The following is a 25,348-nucleotide window of genomic DNA, read 5'->3' as shown; positions in this document are numbered from 1 at the left end:
ACATCATATCTTCGTCGCTATTGTGATACTTACGTATAGCAGGGGAATGCTCGAAATTTTGACGGTCTGCAGCATTCATAGCTGGATGCGGTTCTATGGCAAAAAGTTCATCACAGAACATGAGACGACAGTTTTCCAAAGGTGTCTGTGATGTCCTGCAGTAAAACAGAGTGCAAAAGCAACAAAAGCAGCCTGTAGGCCTTTCTTTGAAACAGGATAGCACCAAAAAAATTGTGCACAAGTCCCTGCACGTTCTGTTAGTGCCTGCAGTTATAATGTTGGTGTAATTTAGCATTAAGCTTTTAAAACCAAAATATATCAAAAGTACAATAGAGGTTTTTTAGGGAACACACTTGGTAAAACTCCTCAGTTTCAGTAAACCAAGCAAACATACCATGATTAAAACATACATGTGGCAAACCAGACCGCAGGCTAGCACAATTTCGAGAAGGACAATCCAAAACATAAGTGGAATTGTACTCCTGAACACCGTGTACTTAAGATTGGGGCATTAGCACACTGTGGTAGGACCTCTCCTGTGGTGCCAAGTGCTGTCAATCGACAATGATGCCTGTGGTTTCTTTGGCATTTCTGTGCATGTCTGTAATGCCCTTTCCACCGTGAAGAAATGCCAAACTCTCACAACAATGTGTGACTGAAGTATTCATTTTTACTCAGCAAGAACTCAATGGAAACTGTTGAGATGATGGAAACAGCTTAAAAAATAAAAATGCTCTCACTAGGGCACCAGTGCATGATTGATTGCTGTGTTTAAGAGGGACGAAATGATTACTGAAGATCAGCCATGTTCAGGTCATTCTTCAAGAGCACATACGAAAGACAACATCGCCAATATTCATGATCTCATCAAAAAACATCGATGCAGAACAACAGACCTACTTGAGGGCTTATTTGGTTTACTGTGGAGCTCTCTTTTCAGCACTTTCTGCATAAAAATTTGGGAATGCTACGAGTGACTGCCAAGTTTCTACCCAGACTTCTAAACAAAGAACAAATATATCTCCACACAGCAGACTGCTGTGTAATGAAGGATACAATCACGGACGATCCAAAGCTTTTCAACAAAATCATCACAGCAAAAGTGCCACGAGCATGATCCAGAAAGTCAATAAAAAGCAACTCCCTTGCCTTGTCCAAAAACTCATCAGGTTAAATCAAAATTGAAGACGACGCTGACCTGCATTTTTGACATGAAACAGGCCATACCCTCAAAATTCATCCCTCAAAACCAGATAATCAACCAACAATTTTATTTGAACGTTTTCAAATCACTATGCAAAATGTGCGTGAAATAGTATAATCAACCGAAAATTCTATTTCAACGTCTTCACATCACTATGCAAAGTGTGCTCAAAATAGTTTTTGACCTCGTGGAATTCTATCTAACTTTCTGTCCACCTAACTTTGTCTCCTCTTCGTGCATTTGCCTTTATTGAAGATTGTGGTTATAAGAGGGAAAAGAAGAGAAAAGTGAGCCCCGTAACTGTCTGCATCAGCGTGCGACACCTCAACAGTAGCTCACAAGGGATTGGGGTGAAGAGGGATTAAAAAGGATAGAATTAAAGGTACAGAGAGAAATAGAGATGCGCTAGCACAGCGAGCGACGACATATGAGAAATAGGAGAGATAGGAAAGATGGAAACACGTTCACAGGAGTCCGAGGACGGGGCACCACTTGCGAGAGCTCTTGTCGGCGACAGGAGATGGCGTAGGGCTAATCCAGTTGGCCAGAGCTGCGCTGACGTCATCGTAGGGGACTGGCGGCAAGAAGTGGCGTAGGACCAACCCAGTCAGCCAGAGCTGCGCTATCGTCGGAGATCGCGAGGGCACAACCCGTCGTCACGGAATCCAGTCAGTTACATTTAATCACCAACATTTACCTTGCCTATCTGCTACAACTGCCTATCTGATAAAGAGAGAGAGAGAGAGAAAAGGAAGGCTGGAAGATTAACCAGATATTGGCATCAGGCTTGCTACCCAGCACTGGTGGGGGGAAAGAGGGTGTAGAGAGAGAGAGAGGGAGGAAAAATGCATGTGCACGCATGAGAAAACAAAAATGCACACTGGAACGATGTTCTGGCCACAACTGTTCTGAAAGGCTGGTCGATCACAAAAAGCGCAGTAGCGCTTGCTGGGCCATTTTCTGCGACATTGCATCCTCTCAATATTGTGAAGTTCTTTCCTCCGACAGAAGTTGATTATCTAATTTGCTGAGTTCTTTGCAAAGGCATAGTCCAGTGTCCTGTCTAGAGACTGTACCTCCGACTTCCATTGCACACTCTTTGATTATTCTAGTCAGATTATCGTTCATTGTGTCAATGCTAATGACAGTTTATTTATTTATTTATTAGAATACCCTCAGGGCCCGTAGGGCATTACAGAGGGGGTGGGTACAACATATATAACACACAAGAAAAAAAGACAAAATAAAGAAACAAGTATCAGATGCGCAAATCAGGAAGGCAACATAAGTCAACTAAAAATGTATAAGAATTCAAGCACATACAAGACAAAGATAGATAATGGAAACTGCGTATAGTTACAAGCATTGCTGAGAAATTGCAGTCTTGAATAACAAAGGGTCTGTTATTGATACAACGGTTACCTCGTTTAGATCTGCAAATCTATTCTGAAGCAAAACTCTCAATTACTGTCCTTTCCCTCTCACTGCTAGCTCATTAATTACTTCTTGCAAATCCATTCACGCCTTCGCTTTTTTTAAATCTAGGTGAATTGAAGCTTATACCATTCTATAGTCACTGCATTAGATCTCGCCAACTTCTTCTACATTCTATGCAATGCCTGGGTGTGCACACAAAATGAAGTCTACTTAATTTTTAGTTTCGCCATTAGGCCTTCACCACATCCTGTTACGGTCAGCCCGGTTTCTGCAGAAGGTAACCGAGATCCGCACTGCGAACTCTACTAATCGCACCCCTCTGGAATTTCTAGAGCCGATGTCATACACCCCCACTGCATAGTCTCTGTCCTATTTCTTGCTTACTTTGGCATCAAAGTTGCCCATCAGTATAGTATACTGCGTCTTTACTTCATTAATTGCTGACTCTACGTCTTCGTAGAAGTGTTCAACCAAATGACCATCATGGCTCGATGGAGGCACGTATGCCTGTACCACCTTCATCTTGTACCTTTTGTTAAACTTAATTATGATACTTGCACCCTCTTCTCACTAATGCTATAGCATTCCTCTATGTTGCTAACAATATTCTTGTGTATAAGAACTGCCCCCCCCCCCCCCACCTTGTATTGTCTGTCAACTAATCCAGGGTAGCATAGGACGTGTCCTTCGGCACTGCATAAGCCTCACGTGTCCTAACTTTACTGAGCCCTATTACATCTCATTTAACACCCTCTAATTACTCAAATAACAAAGCTAGACTATCCTCATTAGATATCGTTCTAGCATTAAACGTAGCCAAGTCAAAATTCCAATGGCAGCCTGTCCTGACCCAGATATTCTTAGCATTCTCTGCTGTGTCGCAGGTTCGACCGCCGCATTGGACAGTTGCTTCGCAGCCGCTAAGGACTGAGAGTCAAGGTCAAGCGTTAATTACTGCATTCGTGGAACGTAGTGGCCAAGTACTGCACCAGGGTGGCCAATCCTGCTCTGTTGAGGGAGTGCATTACCAGCAAATGGTTGCGAGTGAGGCCACACCCAAGACCCCGCCCCCTCTTTTAACGATTCCTTCATCACGCGTGTTAAGTATATATACAATTGGAAATGGTCTGGCATCAGCATCAAACTGAATTTTGTCATTGCATGCTAGGCTGCTGTGCTATCTCTAAGTAGGAAGTTCTGTTGCCCTTTCTTAGCACTGTAGAACACCACTTGACCACCTATCACTTCTCAACTTCACATTAATCATAGCTGGACTGGCCTTCTGTTTGAAGTTCCATATTTATTTTAAAAAAGAAAAGCTGGCGTGGCTTCAAACTTCTGACCTTGCGAGTTTAGGCCTGCTTAGTGCTCTAAATGACCTTCTGTCTCATGCATCTATTCTCTCTTAACTTCTTCATGTCTCGCTCAATTTGGACATTGTTGAATTCAAAGTGTCCGCAATGTCGAAGTTTCATTGAGACTACCTTGATCCGTATGCCTTATTCACATATCTGACAACCATGGACTTCTTCCTTCGGTTGTTCAGATAAAAAGGGACTTGAAAGGCAAGCATTTTGCTGATGTTGATGAAGTCGAACGTAATGTCACAACAGTGCGAACATGTATTCAAGAAGCTAAATTTGCGAAGTACCGCCAACAATAGAATGAACACTAGGACAAGTGCACTGAAGGAGTACTGGCACAAAATTTCGAGGCTAAGATAGCCTACAAAATTGATTCCCATAAACATACAGTAGTGAGGACGAGTGGCCATACATTATCTACCATATCTCAACAGCAAATTAAGCTTGAATGTAACTGATATGAATATTGAAGTTCCCATGTGCAATCCAATGCTACACAGTGCACCTCGCATCATCGACATCATCGAATGTAAGCTGAAGGTGACCCCTTACTTTCGAGACATCACAACTACAGGCGAGCTTTGGGATGGTGCAACACCACCTGCTGGCAGAGCTGGTAATTATGCCTTCACAATCGCCAATATTCTTTTTCCCCGCTTGCATCAGCAGGCCACTATGACTACGGTGACTGTGTGGACAGTATAGAGGCCACAAGAAAGTCATTACAACCAGACAACAATGACGACAACAATGACGATGACGATGACATTGCACAGCACATATGGCAGGCAGTGCAAAAGTGCATCCAATTTCTGTGTCTTATCACAAACTAGATGGCGTCAGTTGCATACGACAGCTTGTTTTCTCGGAGCTTTCCTAAACCAGAACTGAGCCTGGTCAGCAACACAGACTGTAATTAATCACCCGTCGCACGCTGCAGCAAGCAATGTGTCATGTTGTGACTGCCCCTATCAACATATTGTATCAAAAAACCTTAAACCAAAACTTTTGTGTCAGTGCCCGTTAAATATTAATGAATAGCACTATGAAAACAATTAAGGTTGTTTTTGAGAAGAAAAAAAAAAAAGAATGCTGAGCTTAAAAACAAAGAATCAAAGTTCATGTTTTTCCTTGGAAAAATCAAATTATTCTTGTGTTTCTGCTCAGACATCTGTTCAACCAATGCTCTTTACTGGCATTATATATGCACGTAGTACTATGGTTAGCAGTACGAGCGGGAACCCATGAGCACATGGCAAACCTCAAACACAACATAAGGCGATTCACGGCAGCCACTGTTCGAAACAAGGAGGAATGGACATTGCCTTCCTGCTAAATGTTGGCATGCCCGCTTTGCTATTGATGACATAAATCAGCAACTAATTGCAAATCCCAGGCTGCTCGCAATATATGGTGCGTATTCAAAGCAGAGCATGGCAGAGTGTTGTGTATAGCTCCACACAAGATATCACCACTTTCCCATTCACTTGTGTGTGCGTGTAACTCATAAAATCAAGGTACAGTAGACTTGTTAAACAAAACCTGAAGGAACCAGAAAATATGTTCTGCTTCATAGAAGTTCTGTTTACTGAGAAATGAACAGGGGTGCAGAATTTAAACATGCAACCAATCATATTAGAGACAGTTGTCCCACACAGATCGCAATTCCATTTAAGAGATTTTTGTTCCCTGTGACCCTAGAGCACAGCAAAATGTGATATATTAAGGAAAATATTGCCCTCGCCACGTGTGAGTACTACAACGGGCACAGCAATATCAAGCTGTTATTCGTGTCACACATTTGATGCACCCTACAAACAGACTCATGCTGAGATTGACAGCAGTTCATGGAAAAGCATCATGCTTTCCACTTTATTTCTTTACAGCATCATGCAAACATCAGCCGAATAAAGACTCAGATTATTCACTACACGCTCACATGTTCCCTCCTATATTGCTCACGATAGTATAATACCAGTAACAAAATATCCCAGAAATGAATTCAAAGAGGCATGAACAATAATCTGTTTGTTTGTCCTACTTATATTCCTTAAAAGGCAAAATCACTCCAAGAAAAAGTACAAAACTTGCTTTTTTTTCAAAAGTAACTGCCAGCAACAGAAGAACTGTCCTATAACACTGTCATGCACATTAATTAGTAAAAGTACAATGAAAACACACAAACGAGCCATCACTTACCCAATATATATGGTGGCCCACAGTTCTTTCTCGGTGCTAGTTGATTTCTTTGAGGTCACAATGCAGTCATACCAGAAGCCTAAGTTCGATGGCTCTTCAACATTGAAATTGACCATAAGTCGATCCCCAACGCTTACATCTGCAAATGGGATCACCTTCTTGGCTCGTGGTCGGACACAGCTCAGACTTAATGCAGCCACTTCATCTTCATAGCTGTGTACAAATGTTTTCAGAAACAGAATCATTAGTATACATCTTTGGCAATAAAACTGCATAGCTAGACCTATGATCACTGCAAAATCATTGTAAAAACACAGATTACTTTAACCTAATATATGACAAACATTGTGCAGGGGCCTTCTCTACTGCCAACAAAATATATGCTAAACTTCACAGGATTCACGGACTCAGGGATGCATTGATATAGGTTTCACAGGAAATTATTAAAACACTGCTATTCAGCGAATGAATATTTTCAAGGCTAAATATCAAAGAAACATAACAGTAAGTAGTCCTTCTTGTAGTCCAATATAAAAGCCAAGATAAACAGATTTCTGGTGGTTATGTGTACAGCACTTTCTCAGTAAACTGAAATCTCCAAATGCAATGGCTTCTAACATGATTCTAACTGCCTCTAACATGATTCTTTTCATGCTTTAATTCTAAATCCCTGTTCACTTCTCAGTAAATGAAACTCTTGTTAAAGGGCCAGTAAACAGGCTCAGACATTTTTTCACACCCTCCAAACAAGCTTGCAAATACGTACGGTAGACCACAGCGATCACATTTTCCAAATATTACGGCGCTGCATGCCGTACAGACCCATTTCGAAAAACTATTCCCGCACCTTTTACCTTCTTCGATAAACTATTCCCGCACCTTTTACCTTCGCGTGACCAATCCCCCTCGTATGCGCAGTGACACAAACTTGCCCTTGGGAAACTTAACGTACCACTAAGCTTGTCGACTGGCCTTTCCAGTACGAAACCGCACCTTGCAGTGGCCATGCGGTGATGCAGTTCTGCTCGCGCAGTGCGCATTCTCATTTTCCTGTGCTACCCTGTGCCATTCTGTAGAGCGCGAGACTACCAGGAGAAGTGGTATTGCCAGAACAAAAGCCTCCAAAATAAAGAGGCGTCTCGCTACTTTAGCACTAAAAAAAGGTGCTCCTCACACCACACTTCCTCCCCATGTTGCTGACCCATGCTCATGTCGGGGAAGCCCAGCTTGGTCGTTGGCTGTGCGCTGATGATGTATTGCTGATGTCGTGGCACATTGGTGAAACGCATAGAGTCATGACAATCAGTTATGTTTTCTCTTCTTACGGCGGAGAGGGGTCGCGAGGCCCCGCAAAAATTTGAAACCAGCTAAAATGGATGTTATAACCCCTGTCGCTTCCTTATTATCGCACATATTCACAAAATTATTGTGGTAGCATGTTCACATAGCAAAAGTGCAAATATTTCTCTTCATTACAGTTTTTGGACAGGACATCTGGGTTGTTAACTGGCGCTTTAAACCGAACATATTTTTCAGGTCCTTTAAGGTTCCATTTACTGAAATTATACGCACAAGATAAATGGAAAAAGGCACAGTCATGTAAAAACAATAAAATAATGATGATGATGATGAAACCTTTATTTGGGTCCAGAGAAGACGCAGGGAATTACCTAGACACAGTTCACAACAGTTCACTAACTGTTTGCATTTTATTATGTTAAGCATGGCATGAACAGATCCTCCCCAATCCATGTTTGGAAGGCTTCATGTACATTTGTCAAGCATCTTAAGAGAGCAATTAAACTATTAGAGAGAGATGGCCGAGTCATTAGCATTTCAATTTTGCAAACTCAATAACTTGTATTATGAGAAACCATACTTTGGGATAGTAAAAGCACTATCTAAAAAACTGATCCTATGAAAGTCTCCCAAATTCCTGTGAAAGAATGTAGAGGCTGTCTAGGAGGCCTTATGCTAATACAGTTGAACCCCTTTATGAGAAACACCAATCGGGTAGCAATTTTTGTTTTATATGAGGTGTCTCGTATGAACAAAGTACTACGTATGCATTTTCTTATCAATCTCTATTTCAATGTAAGCACACAGGTGTCCCTTATACCCATTTGTATCTTACATCAGTGTCTCTTATAAAGGGGTTTGACTGTACGTATCATTTTGTTTAGATGTATAAACATCAGTCCTTTCTGTCAAAGCTCATTTAATGGACACTAATTACAAAAATACATCTAAAATGTAGTGACGAATCCCCGACCTAGAATACCAAAAATGGCTTCTTGCTACGGGCAAAGTCTCAGTAAACCAAAAAGACACAAACAATAAATAAGTGATGTCCCTGTCTTCAAGTTCACACAATAGCTCACCGTGGCATCATGGACTCTGTAGATTCTTACAGCAGAGCTGTTATAGTCGAGCTATGTCCGTCCACAGCACTGTCGTTCACAGCATAGCCAAGCCAGGGGAGGGGGCAAGTGCATAGCAAGAGGGAAAGCAGTAAAGCAATGGAATGTCAAGGCAAGAAACAAGTGAAGCCAAGGGGGAGGGAAATGAATGGGAAGCAAAGGTGAGGAGGTAGGAAGAAAGTAAAGCATAGTAAAGTGGTGTAAGACTTGCATCACTGAGGCTTTCCCTCAACTCCGCTGTCCATTGGTGTTAACAATAGCAAAGCCACGCCTAGAATTTCTCACCACATCTATTCAGATCTAGTGAACTTTTTACCTGTAAATCTTGACTATGTTTCATTTTGAAAGACTCAAAGAATGAACTTTGCAACTATTGATGCACAACAGCTAAAATACAAAAAGAAAAGGGTAATTTGAAATCCTCAACACATGGTTGCACAATACTAGGATGCCAGTTCTTGCATGAAATTCAAACAATGCAACCTCTGAATTTAGTTTTTTTTATAACTAGAACATGAATCCATATAGTGGTTCTTAACTGCTTAACTATATAATTATATCAGATATCTTTCCTCAAAGTGAATACTGTTTTTGAAGTGAATACTCAATAACTTATTTCTATAAACCAAGTTTCCAAAGGGGCCCTGAGGCACAAATTGAGCATACCATTTTGATCGCCTTTTCTGGAACTTGGGAATGCACCGATGCCATTGCACATGTTACAGCGTGAAAAACAAGGTAGTTATAATTTTATTTCAATGGAGAAACCACATCATTTTCAAACTAAAGCAAACACACAAAGGCTGTTTTGTGACTGGAAGTGATGCTTTATCACATGGGAGTGATGACATTGCTTGGTAGTTTCGATGGGTTGGATGTGACATGTAATACTCATATGGTCCCATCTAGGCAACGCTATAATGCGCTAAAAAATATAAAAGAACTACATACTTCCTCAGATACAAAAAGATTTGTTTTAAATATGAAACCTTGAAAACAATTCCAGGCCAATGCTAGGACACTGCACAACTGCCATCACTAGGAGAGTCTACTGGTATGGATGTTTAGGGCGCACCCGGTGATAGAAACGGATTTTGACGTCAGCGGGAGAACAAAATACGAAAGGGAAAATTTCTTGGCGTCTCCTACTGTGTTTTGAGCTTTGAAGACTAATATTATCAGTTTTAGTGCACCGACATCCATATTTCTGTTTACATTCGTCCCAGCATATATAACCACACGCATTTTAGTGCTAAATAAGGCAGTCGCGATATCGTTGCAGGACCCCTTCAACGTTGAAAGAAAAAAAAATCGAAGCACATGCCAAGTCAAATAAGCATAATGAAACTTATTGTTGTTCATGGGAAAAAGCTTGCTCCTTGAGAGTATTCAGCAACAAAAACAGAAGAGCACTGTTCAAAAATTATCAGCATTTTGAGAGAGGTTTAACGATTCTGACAATATTGATGATGATGTATGGTGTTTTATAGCGCGAGGGCCATTTGACGGCCAAAGAGCCATAAACAGGTCATGGGACAAAAGATATGAATGATATAGTAAGTGGCTGTATAAGGGCCTCAAAATTTTGGACACTAACGGGCATAAAAGATATAAGCATTAAAATCTTGAGAGTGACGTAAATTCTGTGCCGTGAGAATGAATGTCAAGTGACACCAACCTATGTGTCGTCTCCGCTAGGCACCAGTTTCAATACACATGCTGTCAAAAAATATTTTTGTGCGACAGTGAATCGGAAAAAAAGAGGGGGGGGGGGGTGTATAGTTACCATCTGCCAAGCGACACACAGTTAGCCCACAAATGAGAATGCCTCATTGAAAACACTCATGGGGAGACATCTCAAGCAGACAAGCTACTTGAAAATAGTGCTTGCATGAACTAGTTGGTTTTTGAATCGTTAGGAGAGCTTTCAGCCAAATGCATTGACAGGGGCACAGGACGAAAGACAACCCACTACTGGACTTGTGTCATTGTCAATGCATTTGCCTAGAAAGCCTCCTCATGACAGGCTACTGTAGTCCAAAACAGCTTGGGAACAGTTCAGCAAAAACATGCTGTGCTCGTCCAAAATGGTTAAGGAATTGAATAAAATTGAGCATTTCTACTTAGTGTCCCTCAAATTCTGCTAAACATTTAGAATATATTTTAAATAGAATGTACAGGCACAATAAAACACAACTTTACTGAAGTACTACAGAATATGATATTGTGTCTTCATTGCACGCTAACATAGCAAAGTGCATAAGCTCAGAACAATTACCACGAAATGTGCACAAATATCCTCTCTTAAGAATGTGGAAATTTGTGCAGATCAGATCAGGTAGTTTACGCTTAGATCCAGAATCTAGGGTACATGCTTCTGCAAAATTTGCTAGCAGCACATAGCTAAGTAAACTTATGAATGAACTGAGAGTGTTGTAAACATTCTTTCACATAATGAATACTTGCAGTGCTACCCAGCCGCCTCTGCCCAAGAAAGTTAAAAATAAAAAAAAAAGGGAGGAGAGATGTAACAATGAGACCAACAATAGTGTTTTCATGGCGATTAACTCGTGCGAACTGGTTAACTTACTTTGTTCGTGTCAATTACCTAAATAACAAAATTAATTGCTCAAATTAATAATGAGTTGTACAATGCCTAAGCTTGCTCATCAAAATGTTCATTACATGGAAAAGCATTATATCAACTTGTTTCCAGCTCACATCATCTTTCCTAGTCATTTCTCCCCATTCTAAAGTTGAGGGGGGGAAAAAAAACAAGGGGCATTCCCGAGTTTTTCACAGCAGCACTCCTCTAAAAAGGGTTTTAAATAACTCTACTCAGTAGCTTACTTGCAACCACCATAGTGACGAAATGGCAGTATAGCTGTTGGGTGCTATTTGCATTCCTGCTTAGGCCAACAAGTACTCCAAAGCATTCCTTTTAGATCGCTAGAGCCACATGTCCTTCTGGTATGTCACAATAATAACTAAAATCTGTTCAGTGACCTTCTGATAATCTAACAGTCAAGGGCTCAATGCCATCTTAACCTCAAGCCTTTTTTCAACAGCAACACAGTTCGTGTAATTGAAGCATCAGTACAGTTTGATCAATACATTGATATCAATACTTGATATCAACCTGCAAGCTACCACACCAAAAGCCACCAACCATCAAAAAAAAAAAAAAAAAAGCAGAAACTTACTCATCATACTGAACATGGTAAAGTAAACCATCATCTGCCATGGAACTTTTTGCAGATGCTCTTTGCAATTCCTTAGATGGTCTATCTGCTGCAGAGCATGAAGGCGAAGGCTGGGACTTTGCCGTTGGTTTTTGGCTTGATGCCTCTGTTGCACTCGCATGACCATTCACCAAATTAGTTTGTTCTCCAGTGTCTGGAGGTGTAGATGTCTCTGCTGCTTGGGTGATTTTGACTATTTTGGCTTCAAACCAAGCTCCATTTTCGGGATCCTGAGCATCCACCAGATCGCCTACCTGCACATCAGTATGTTTCAACATGACTACGAACAAAACTGTTGCATTTCTATTACAGAAGCAGGCACACTCATGGCGCATGGTAAGAAAATATTACACATAAGCACACACATCGCACTGAAACAATAACCTGGCTTCTAGTGCATTTTAAAATGCTTGCCTGTTTTCTGCTTCGTTGTGCCTTAAAGGAATGGTGCCACCAAATTTCTAGGCTAAAACAAGCCTCTTGTGGGTTTCCTCTGTATGCTAGGACACTCTACACAAATAAATGGGCACAGCAAACGTTTAGAATATATTTAAATTCACCTCCAAAATGTACCTAAATGCTCATTCTCCTGATCGAAGCCCATCACAAGCGCGTCCAGAACTGTCGCAACTCTGTAGGAAGGGAATCGAAAGTTGCAGTGACATCACACCAGATCTGTAGTGAGCGTAGACTGGAGCAGGTTTCCTTTTCAGAGGGGACAAAGGTTCGTCGGGGACAAATGTTTGTTGCAGCGCACCCCTTTACTAATGTGTCAATGTATGGGGCTGACTTTGCGCCCCCCCCCCTCCCCAACTCACAGCACCCCCTACCAATTATGTCAGTGTGTGCAGCTGCGTTTGCGTTCCTCCTTACCAACCTCCTGTGCCCACGCCTATAGTAGTGAGGTGAGAAACCTCTGCAGACCTCGACTAAGTACACGTTTGTTTTGCAGGTGCTTGTGTGGCACGTATGTGCGAGATCAGACAATAATCAGTGTGACATGCATCGCATCACTCGACCAAGCCACCTACACTGCCATATCACAGCCCAATTCGGAGCCCAAAAAACGTAAATTGAAAATTATCCATATAAAAAAGGAATATAATTTTTTTAGCAAGAATAAATTAATCTGGAGCTATAAGAAACGCTCGTAGCAAAGAACGCGCAAGCCACAAATATGGTAGCGCCCCTCTTTTAATTTAAATTTTCTCACTTTCCTTATCACAGGTAGTTCCGTTCTAGCTTAACAGAGTGGTTGCGGTTCCTGCGCGCTGGGCAGGATGAGTTTCGGTATTGGACCTAAAATTCGATTATGAATACCTCCAACTACATGCTACGATCATGATTTCTAAAAAATGGGTGTGCCGTAAATTGTCATGCACATAACCTTCGTAATATAAATAATTGCCCTAAAGTAAATGAGTAAAAAATTAATTACCAACCTTTTATTAGTCAGTCACATCAGTGTCATTTTAGCGCAGGAAAAGCATCCTACTCGACATCGAGTTCACGTGCAAAAATTAAGAGAACCCGAGTGTAACAGAATATTTTAAATAATTTGATTTGTCTAAAAAATTACATTATCTCCCGCAAAACGGGAACCATGTGTAGATGAGAAGCAGCAGTCGCTAACCCTTACACTGGCGGCTACGATGCGCAAGAGAGAAACTTGGGGAGGTGCAAAGCAAGCAGTGATGGACCGGTCTTTTCTACTGTAACACACCAATCACTGCTAGTGAGCAATGAGAGACAGAAAGACTATGATTGGACACAAAAGCCCGCAGTCCGCTTTTAGTTACTGCGCATGCTGCAAATTTTTACTGTTCAACAACGCATAAAAGAAATATCCCATGGCAACTACTTCAGAGTTCAAGATCCGGTACCTATATATACGCGGTGGCCAGTGAATGGTTGTGCAGCGCCAGCAGTCAGTTTTTTCAATAAACAAACTTGCTAGTAGACGCTGCCTGCGTCAGTGGAGCGCGGCGAGAGATGGGTGAGCGAGGAGCGGAGATAGAGGGGAGGGGAAGCGCATGCGCAATGGGGGTGTAAATGCCGCAGGAAGGAATGCCTGGAGGAGTGAGAGGGGCAGCGAGCATAGGATAGCAGACGCCCCCTGCGTCGGTGTTGCGAGGCCAGAGAGGGGGAGCGGACGCACATGTGGAGTAAGGGTGGTCACGCCGCACACCGGATTGAGCTCGACCCTAAGCTGCTTCACATCTAAAACACACATCCGTGTATGAACACCTTATTCCACACATAAAAACAGGTACAACATACAAGCACACTTGTGTGCACGCGCACACACACACACTCATTTCGTGCAGTTGAGAAAAACTAACACTGCACTATCAGCATCAAATGAAACCCGAATAGCCGCAAGTCTTCGCGATGGGATAGTGTGTGCCGTCCACTTATCACCGTGGACAGGCATGCACATATGCGCAGAGCTGCCGACCAGGATGCACACGCCTGTTAATGGTGATAACTGGACAATGTGCACTGCATCTTCGCGAAAGCTTGCCGCTGTTTGGGTTTCATTTGATGCTGATAGTAGACTGTCTAAAACAAACACACTGACCTTGTAGTACTGGCTTTTTGTGGAGCCTGAAGATTTATCAGGAATGCCCGGTTCCTAGAGAACATAATAAAAGTTATTTTTCACTGTTTTATACATACTAGCCAATCAAAAAAAAAAACTGAAACCATTCCCCCACATGGCAAATCAACCTTCTCAGTCATGAGACACTAATATCATGAACACCTCATCCAAATTAATCCTGCGTGAGCAGAAGCACTATTCTTTCAAATTTTTTATTTTTGTCAATGTAGTTGAGTAAAACTAGCAACATTTGTGATTCCAAATGCCATGAGAGAGATTGCAAAGAATTACGAGCTCGTTTATTACAAGAAGAAGGGTGTATTTATGAAGATACAGGACTGAAGAACATACGACTAGATAAACTGTGTTGGATCTTGATGAATGTATGATTGCTACATGCATAAATTAGGCATATACAGGCACAGGTAGTGGGCTCACCTTGCGGCCTTTCAATACAAAATTTTCTGTCTACAACAAAAAAATGTTACAAAGTAAAGGAAAGGCCTCGAGAAAAACAAGAAGGTGTGCACACACCCTCAGGAAATGTGTAGGAAAACCTATAGAAGAGTGTTACATAAACCTAGTAATATAAGAGAGCCCACCTGTCACCCAGCCACTACCTATATCACTGACTTCAACTGTGTGTGGCAAGAGCTTCAAGTCACTTCCACAGCACTGACCACAACAAGTGACAGTACAACTGAGCAAAAATTACGGCATAGGCAACACCAAATAAAATGATGTACAGAGAATGGCATTATTCTTTCCATATGGCACTTGTCTTCAACAAAGGGACACTAAAGAGAAAAACGATTTTTTTATTATCCGTAAATTACACTTTCACGATTCCACAACCACCGTGCTTGTCGCGAGAAGACGCTTGATAAACAATAAGAACACAAAAAAAAATGCAAGTAGCGATGCCAACATGAAAATATTGCTCCAAACGATGTAACGCCATAAATTTTGACGGCACCTAATACAGCCTACGTGGCTTCTAATCGAAGCCTCTCAGGGAGATACAGACTTCACATGCCAAGTCTCACGAAATTTCGTCTAGCCGATGTCGCCAAAATAGGACAAATACATTTTGAAATCCGTGACGTCATGCGTAGGGACTTCAACACAAAATTTAAAAATGGAACTTTGACTTGGTTTTTTCTCGTATTAATGAACCTATGATAGTGAAATAAATGACATTAAAATTATCAGAGAAAACTTCACCAATATAAATGAATTTATTGTTCTACTTAATGTCCCTTTAAGCATTGCTTGAAGCACTGTAGATACAATGAAACGGAGGGGAACACATGGCAGCAACACCTAATAGCTGACAGAAAAGTGCAGTGCGATTTGTTTAGAACTGACCTGTTTCATTGGACTGCAGTTCTTTTACGGGGCATCCGATTTTAATCGGGAGCCATGGTACCAATTTTAGGCACATCACCATTATTCTTAAAATATTGAATGCTTAAATGAAGTTTACGACTTCAAACTACTACAGTATATACATGCCAATGCACTCTACATAAACCACGGCAGTAATGAAGTCCTATACGACATGATACTGGAGAGAAGACAAGCACCAGAAACGAGGACTTACTATGGTACATAAACAACCATCCACTAAGTACTAATGACCAAGTACTCTAGCTCCTGTCTTGAACAAATTCAAAAGCGTACATTGAAAATAATTAGCCGAGATGAACCAGTAAGTAACATTTTCTGGTCACTGGCCACTATGGGTCCAAATATTCTTTGTATCTTTATTCTTTTCATACTAAATAAGCTAGAATGTCATATTTTATTCATGACTACACATGCACTTAAAAATAAAGTGAAGGAACTGTTACTTGCGCAGACTTTGAGAGAATGACTATTGCAACACATGTGTGTGTGGGTATATATATGTGTGTGTGCATATATGTATATGTGTGTATGTACGTATACTACTGCATTCAGTGTGTCTGCTCGCTAACTGGATTCCATGCCAACCGGTTGTGCCCTTGCGATCGACGTCAGCGTAGCTCTGGCCGACTGGGCTGGCCCTACGTCATCTCCTGATGACGATCTCCGACGAAAGCATAGCTCTGACCTACTGAACTTACCCTACGCCATCTCCTGAAGCTGACAAGAGCTCTCGCAAGTGGTTCCCTGTCCTCGGACTCCTGTGACCGTGTTTCCACCTTTCCTATCTCTCCTATCCTTCGATATGTCCTCGCTCGTTGTCCCAGCGCATCTCTCTCTCTCTCTATGCCTTTATTCCTATCCTTTTATTCCCTCCTCACCCCCATTCCTTGTGAGCTACTGTGGAGGTGTCGCACCATGATGCAGACAGTTACGGGGCTCACTTTTCTCTTCTTTTCGCTCTTATAACCACTTCCCCCCCTTCAGTGTGTGATTATGTTTGACTGTGCTCTGTATGATTGTGCGCTGATATCAGCACTCTTTCTGTTATCTTATACCGCTATCTATTTAAAAAAATAGCACAATAACTATGTGGACCTACAAATGCAAAAGTCATTGTGTTCCTATGCATTGTATATCAAATGCATAACGATTTTCTATATTTTTGTTCGCTGCCAATGAACTGCCATTATGTCATGTAATATAATGTTGTGACATGTTGCGGGTACGGTGTCCCTGTCGGGCATTGCTCGCCTTTAGCTCCTATACCTTCCTTGAAGGTGTCCAGATCAAATAAAGATTATTATTATTATAATGCAGTTTGTGGCAAAACATTCAGGAAGGACGAAAATTTAATAGCCTGCCCTGTTTTGTGATGTGCAATGCAAAAGACTATTTTAATAAGTAACAAAAACCATGAAATGCTATACAAGAAGGGATGGCTTGCACCTGTAAGATGTTAAAAACTCTGGTCGCCATGCTGCATACCAAACATGACAAAGACCAGTTTGAAATTATTAAAGTTTAAAACCACTAGCGCTACAGCAGGTTTTCAAAATGACCACCCTCTTGACGTGGGCATAACTGAACTTACCGCTCCATTTGGCTGCTACCTTCCGGAATGTGTTGGCAATGATGTTAGAATTTTCCCTGTTAATGCTTTCATTTGTCCAGAGCCCACAACTCGTTGCGATATACTAGGCTGTTCACAAAACCCCATAAGAAATCTGGGGACAATGGCAGCACGTAAAATTGTTGCGACTTTGACAGTATGAAGTTCCTCTTGAATGAAAATATGTGTGAATGAAAATATGTGGATTGTCACAATTTTCATCATTTATGATTATTTCCTCTTGATTATTATCAAGAGGCTTTAAATATACATCCTTGCAGAATCTTTTGCAATAAATCACATTAAGCTCGGATACTTTATCACAAAATCTTTTCACTGAACATATACCCTTCCGATGGTATTACACAACCTTTTATGCAAGGTTTGCCAGAAATATGCTCAACAATGTTGTTAAAAGTTAACGAGATACCCAAGATGTGTGCATGGCACTTCTACTAAGGTCCAAGTATTTTCAAGCGTCTGAAAGGCTAATGAATGAAGCCCAGTTGTTGCACTTCTGACATTTGTCATAGACTTTCACTCTTCCCCACTTAAGAAAAGAAAGCATTGCACAAAGCAACTGCGAGTTTCAGCTGCACCAAGTCCATCATACATTGGTAATATACAGGCCCTAGAAAAGCATACTTGCAAAGGTTCCTAGTGGTGCTTCTTGGCAGTACAGAGAAGCTATAAGTTAGCCTGCTATGCATTAGAAAATATTTGAATATTACATGATAGCTCACCTTCTGATTCTCTATGGGTGAAGTCGAAGAATTTGCAGATGCTGTTTCTGTTACATCAGGTGGAACAACCCTGACTAGCAGCTGAATAATATCATTCAATCCAACATCATAATCAAATAAAGTATATCCATCTTCCAGCTGAAACAGAGGTAGACGAGTCATAGCAATGCAGCTTAAGATTACAAATGACCTTAGTGCCCACAATCAAGCACATGATTAAATGTAATAACTAACTTATGCTGTACTTCATACGAAGACACTCCTAATATGCTGCAAGTCGCATTGTTATTTTAGAGCCAAGCAAAACCGTGGAATGCACAATAAGTATAAGCAATCTCGCCTCAAGCGGTAATATGCAATTCATGAAATGCAATACACTGAGACTGCTGCCCTGATATGCGCTTCATAATACAATTTAACGACATGGATAACAACGGTACATGTAGCTACGCATGACAAGATATTCCAAAAACAAAAGCCTTCAGCACCAAAACAAAAGGTAACGCTCGCTACAGAGGCACAATTCCTACATCTTGGTGTACCGTCCCATCGCCGAAGTCGTTGGCGGTTGCAATTCAGTATCTATGAAAACATTTTGACGGTGGTGGACTTTTTCTAGCTTGGACTGCAATCTTACTACTCAACCTGGTCTGCCATTCGAAAAAAATATTGCGAAAGAACCTTGCCCGTCGGCAAACACATACAGATCCTACCCGCACAAGATTTAAGGAATTCACATACGCAGTGAAATATCAAATGCGAAACATGAGGCGCTATAATTAATCAAAGCGCACAGCTATTAGACACCTAAATCCCGGTTCCAGTTGCAGAGATTACTCACCTGCTTCCCTCGATAGAATAGCCTCTGCAAAGCTGTTTCAACGTCAAATTCTTCGCGAATACGAAGCCGCAAATCATCCACCTTTGTGATCTTCGAAAGGCCGTCAATGCGCACCGACTTGGCGCCGTCCATGGTCCGCACTTGGATCCACATCGTCGCAAATAGTGTTTCTGCTTGCTCGGCTCTAGAAAAGAAGCTACGTTAGTGACCCGAGTGACGGTGCCTTGAGAGGCGAGATGGAGGAAGAGAAAGACTCGGATCTCGCGGCGGCTGCTGTCAACTCGCGATTGCTCCCGAAGTGGCTGCTGTTTGAAGGTTTGCAAGATTTGGCGGGAAAAGCAAGCAACGCGACAGCGCTTTGGCTTGTGCTTCGAATGGATACAGGACAATGGTGGCTAGCCGGACGAGGTGGAATAACCAAGAGCAAGGGAAGCTGCAGCGCAAAGGTAGGCAAAGAGGAAAAAAAAAAAAAAATGTGTGACTACTCGTATTTGCAGGTTTACTTGGACACACACTTTCACGTTTGACAATATTTTTTGTACATGCTGTCCATAGTGTAAGAAACATCTTGTGTTTAAGAAAAGAAAGTAGAGATATTCAGGCATTCCTTTTCTGAATGATCGAGCGTTAGTTTGAACAAAATTAGGGTAATAAGTTCTGCAAGCTGTGTCGCATCAGTGATGTTACGGAGGAAGGGAAATTTTTTCCTTTTCTTTCCTTCCTCCGTGAGTGATGTGCACTATATTTTGCTAGGCAGTGACTATGATGACGGGGCCTGTCAACGCAGTACTATCACAGAACACCTATCTACGGTACTATCGTCAGAGTGTCGGCGCCCGTCAATCATGGTGTAACGAAACCAAGGAGGTTTAAAAAATATTGCTGGAGTGGAAACTCTCGCCCCGAGTGATGCCGTGTCAACTGTAAGATGGCGGCTGCGACAGCCATCTTACTAGGGGCATAATGAGTTGGTGTTCGGCGATTGCGAAGTAGCTTTTTCCTCGCACGCCCAACGAATTTAACGTGGCAACCTTTTAAGGTCAGATAGTGTTTAAAGTGCGTCCTTGTTTCACTAGTTTCCTTCAGTTAGCCTCAAATTAAAGGCAAATTTCAACGGAGATTAGGTCACTGACACTAGTCTCTGCGGATAATTTCTTCGAAAACAATTATCATTTAATTAATAATTAACGTAGCCTTAAGACTAACAAATCAAATCCACTTGATGTGGAAGCGGGCACCACCAGAAAATAGCATGTTTCGGAAATCTTTGGAGGGCAAAAGCTGGCAATTCACTATTACTGGCAAAAAATTGCGGGAGCTTTCACTCCAGAATTTTTTTTTAATCTTGAATGAAACATAGAGTTTCTCACAATCATATTTATGAGAAACTCTATGTAATGAAAGACACTAGTGACAATGAGTTAGGCAGAGACTGCTGCGCCGCGCGGCGCACAAGCCATTCCCACACAGAAACGGCTGCTGCGCCGCACAGAAGTGACGTGATGCATTTTCCGGTTAGGCGCTCCGTTTGAATAGTCGGGAGTGTCTAGCAGTAGGTCTAGACGTTACGATAAAAGTCGTTAAAGTTACGTCCAAACGTAAAAGTAACCAAAACAGCGTGACAACAATACAAAACCGGCTTGTTTGTCATCACAAGCCGATCGGCAGCTGTGGCGTAGTTGGTTAAAGCAACACATGAACTGGTGAGGTCGGTGGTTCAAGTCCTATTGCAGTTATCGATACTTTCTCTTTTCTTTTTTTGTTCACGCATGTATTGTTTTAACATTTGCGCCACCTCATTAGCCCGACTTGCTGCTGGTGGTGGTGGTCCCGTCCACAAGCCCTTTAATATTGGATCTTCGATGACTTTTGCAGGATTGACTATATTTATTATGATAAAGTGTTTTGCGAATTAGTGCTCTTAATCAGCGAGACGCAAAAAAAAAAAAAACAAAAAAAATCGAATACAGCTGGCTGCATTCGTTTCTTGGGCACAGGAATGTGTATTTCCACGGTTTATCAAAGTTTTGATGACAGAAAGGTGCACTGCAACGTAGTCTCGGGCAACTTTTTTTATGTCGCTCAGTGTACCATCACCTAACAAGGTAACCGGCAGGCCGCTTTCTTTAAATATACTGACGTGTCACCGAAATGTTCCAGGCGATCAGCACTTGATAAACAATGCCCAAGGGCAAGTGCCGACGGCGTTAGCCCATCTAACTACAAAACAGCTTGTCTGCCTTGCTCAATAACACGCGCGGCCTGTGACAGCACGGGAGCATTCACGTAGCAACGGAGGTGAACGGCCGTACGTGTTCGCACTTGACAAAACAGACAGCAATGCAGTAGCTCTGGCCTTCGGAGATCACAGGCTTCGTAAGAACATTACAATAAAGTTGTTTCCATTTATCGTATGAACACTTCGCCGACGCACTGGGGTTTCATGCATGTGCGTCCGGTCAGTCACACGTGAACCCTGCGAAAGCATTTATTTCATCGTCGACCTTGTCCTTCGCGACAAGCAAAACTCGGCAGCAAGAACACTTTCTCCTTTGACAACACCACGCTTGGCATTGCAATCTAGAAAATGCAGTACGTCCAACGACTGTAATCCGCACATCATACTGAGAAACTTTATGGCGCACACACTCAGATGAAGCTGCGGCGCGGTGGATGGCCCCGCTAGCTCCAACCACCAGGTTCAACTAAGCATCCAGCAATCACATGAAGCAGCGACGACACTCCAGTCCTCCTTGGGAGTGGCCTAGGCCATGGCCACGATTTCAGCGGAGTTTTCACCATCAACACATCGCAGGCGGCTACCATCTCGCTGTGTTTACCTTTCGCAGCCGCAGTGCCCATGGCGCCCTCTGTATTTAAAATACTCGTAATATGTATTTAAATAACAAACCTAAGCTAATTGACTCGCTAAACACATGTTTAGTAAAAATTTTGTAGGTTTAACGCATTACGCACAAATAATTTACACGTTTAACTAGCTTTAGGTAATATTTTTTTAAGTGACGTCACTTTCATGCGGTGCAGAAGCCATTCCTGTGTGGGGATGGCTGCTGCGCCGCGCAGCGCACAAGACGCTGCCACATGCTAGTGACGGGGCCTGTCCGACGGCCCCGTCATTGTAAAGCAATTAGAAGGGTCCCGTCACCGTAGTGCATATAGAGTTTCATACAATAATTATTATTGCATAAAATTCTATGCCGTAGTGTAATGGTAAAAATGAGGGAGCCCGTTGCCATAAATATTTAGCCGTTTTAGACGTCTAGCTATTTTGGTGGCGTAGTTGGGCGCGTAGTTGAGGAAGCGGTTGTGACGCAGGTCGTCAGTTCCAAGTTCCTGTTTTAGAATATTTAACTTCTTTTTCCTTTTTTTTTTTCAAGTTAATGCTGCAAGAAAATCATGTCGCTCTCTGCGGCGGTTGTTAGACAGCCATACCATGTGGATTTCGTGTCGTTGGGGTCTGACCTCGGTGCAAATCGCTTTCTTTTTTTTTATTTTCTTCTTTCAGTATTGTCTCAAGAATTGTTACTTATCTTTAAATGATAATAGTGTTCACTATCATTCATCTGGAATATAAATATTGACTTTCTTTTATGTACAACGTGCAATGAAGACCTTTGCCGATTATTTCCGATTGATACTGCGCTCGGCGAGCAGATTCCGTTGTATGCGTGTGAATTAATTCTCTTGAATGTGAAAAACCTGGAGTATATGGTAGCGATTTGCGGAGTATCAAACAGAGGATAGAGGTATATGAGGAGGAACGCTATCGCAGAGCGCTAGTGCGAGCCAGAGCAACATCAATTACTGTGGATGATCGCCCGACGAAGTGAGCGCTTGGATTAGAGAAGAGTCATGCCGGACGAAATCATATAGATGCTATTGAAGTCAACGGTATCGAAGTTTCAGACAATAAGAGCATAGGACGAGCGTTTGGCAAACACTACGAAGGACTCTTCGCTGCCACGCCCATTGATTCAGAGGCATTTAAGCAGGAGTTCCTTAGCAGAATGCCGAAGTTGTCAGATAACACCAAATCAGCTTTAGAGCTATCTATAACGCCAACGGAAGCAGAAAGGGCTATAGATAAAATGAATCCTGGTAAATCTCCAGGGCCGGACGGGCTTAGTGCTTCGTTTTATAAGGAGTTCAAAAATGAATTATCCCAAGTACTTGCAGATGTCTTCAATCAAGCTTATAAACTTAATGGCCTCCCTAGGTCCTTTAGTGAAGCACGTACAGTTTTGATACCTAAGACAGAACACTCGGAGAAGTTAAAATTAGTTTATCGTATAGACTGATATCACTAACTAATTGTGATTACAAAATTTTAATGAAAGTACTAGCACGGCGACTTCGAGGGGGTAATCAAAGAATTGGTAGGGCCTCACCAAACATGCGGGATTATGGGACGCTCCATTGTGACTAATATACAAAAGATGCGTTGCGTGCTCGAGTGTAGCGATGCCAATCAAGTAGGGGTAGCCATTCTACAGATTGATCTCGAGAAAGCTTTTGATTGTGTTTCCCACAACCTTCTGCTTGCCATTCTTGACCATGTCAACGTTGGTTTTGTAATCAGAAATGGAGTATCTATGGCATACCGGAACGGCACAACCCGACTGGTAATCAATAAGACGCTAGGAGATACAATTAACATAAAGCGTTCTGTCCGTCAGGGCTGTCCGCTGAGTCCCCTACTTTTCAGTTTATATATAGAATCGTTGTGCTTAGTAATAGCTCAAAACAGTTGCATTCGTGGCTTTAGATTACAAGAATCCGAAGTTAAATTTTGGCATATGCCGATGATGTGGCTGTTTGTTGTATCGATCAAGATAGTGTTACCACTACCATCAGTGTGGTTAAAAGGTTTGTCAAGGCAACTGGCAGTCTAGTAAACTGGGGAAAGTGTCTGGGTTTCTGGCATGGAGAGTGGTCGTCAAAACCAGACTATTTTGCCAATGTTAAATGGGTGACCACACCTGCCAAGTACTTAGGGGTGCCACTGAAATTTTATAAAGATAATGAGAACTACTGGCAAGAACAAGCGAAAGAAATCCGGACGAAAGCTAATAGATGCAACGGTAATCATCTGTCAGTGTTTGCTAGGGTGACTGTCTGTAATCTTTTCTTTGCCTCAAAACTTTGGTATGTGATGCAAGTATTGCATTGTTCAAGGGCAAACGTACAGAAGTTCCATCGCATCTTCGCAGTGTTCGTGTGGGCTTCGAACTGGGAGAGATGCAGTCGAACTAATGTTTCGAAAAGTGAAACACGGAGGGCTTGGTTTAACACATCTTTTCATATGCCAAGTCGTAAATAGGTTCTTTTTTTTTCGCTACACAAGGAACCCTTTCTTACGTACAGTGTGCCAAATGAGACTGATGCGGGCTTTACTTGGATATGTGGTTAGCACGAATGACATGACCGGTGCTGTGCGCGGGTATATTAAAGAGGTTATTCTAAGTGTACGGTTTTTATCTGTTAGATTTTCCAATGAATATTTGTTTTCAGTGTCTCGAAAGAGTGTACAAAGATGGGTCCACTGACACCCAGTGTCAGTGGACCCATCAGTGTACAAAGATGTATGCGATGTTGTTTTACCTGAACCGCTGTACCGTTCCATGTACGCTGGAGGTGAAGGGAAAGATGTGCTTAAACGAGTGAAGAGAATGCAAGTGGCTCCTGGCGGGAAGTCTTTCTTTTTTCAAGCTGCACACAGGTACATTATCAGTCAGGACATTTCAAGCAAACCGTGGTTTTTACTTACCTTGGGGGACAAATTGCCTTATCTGTAAAAACCGGAAAATATTGACCATGTTTTCTTACATTATTGGGAGGGAGTACATTTTTGGAATGTACTTCAAAGGACGTTACAGAAATAATTACCTTTAAATTCATATGGTATAAGATTTCTGCCAATAGTGGACGAAGAGGGAATGCCTTTTGATTTGATTATGCTATGTGGACTTCACTGTTTATGGCGGGCCCGTATAGCGGGTTTCTATCGCGATGAGGATGGACGGCCTGCACGAATGTACTTCCGTGAATGTATGGCCAAGTTTGTTGAACTGCAGAAAACTCAGGAGATTTTACCTGAGTGGTTGTCGAGGGTGGAGCCCTTGGCAGCACTTAGGTAATTTTAAATTTGTGTCGGACTGTTACTGCTTGATTTTGTTCTGCTTGTGGTTTGATGTATGCGCCTATAAACAGACAATAAAGCAAAAAAAAAAAAAAAACCAGCGTGGCTCAGTGGTAG

At 42.0% G+C, this 25,348-nt stretch overlaps 1 protein-coding gene across 1 annotated transcript in view; it reads right to left on the bottom strand.

Moving 5' to 3' along the window:
• The window catches only part of LOC119177367 (E3 ubiquitin-protein ligase UHRF1-like), a 78,871-nt gene extending 53,787 nt beyond the window's left edge, over positions 1-25,084 (bottom strand). The window contains exons 1-9 of the mRNA XM_075878444.1: positions 24,979-25,084; positions 24,860-24,881; positions 24,694-24,801; positions 19,072-19,255; positions 18,231-18,368; positions 14,448-14,501; positions 11,828-12,120; positions 6,205-6,417; positions 34-155 (exon numbers count right to left, since the gene is read on the bottom strand). Of these exons, the coding sequence (XP_075734559.1) occupies positions 34-155; positions 6,205-6,417; positions 11,828-12,120; positions 14,448-14,501; positions 18,231-18,368; positions 19,072-19,224 (973 nt within the window). The 5' untranslated portion in view covers positions 19,225-19,255; positions 24,694-24,801; positions 24,860-24,881; positions 24,979-25,084. The remainder of the gene's footprint in view (positions 1-33; positions 156-6,204; positions 6,418-11,827; positions 12,121-14,447; positions 14,502-18,230; positions 18,369-19,071; positions 19,256-24,693; positions 24,802-24,859; positions 24,882-24,978) is intronic.
• Positions 25,085-25,348: the final 264 nt, after the last annotated feature.

Source organism: Rhipicephalus microplus, chromosome X (genome assembly GCF_043290135.1).
Source record: "Rhipicephalus microplus isolate Deutch F79 chromosome X, USDA_Rmic, whole genome shotgun sequence".
NCBI classification, from domain to species: Eukaryota; Metazoa; Arthropoda; class Arachnida; order Ixodida; family Ixodidae; genus Rhipicephalus; species Rhipicephalus microplus.
This window is presented reverse-complemented; position numbering and strand designations above follow the sequence as displayed.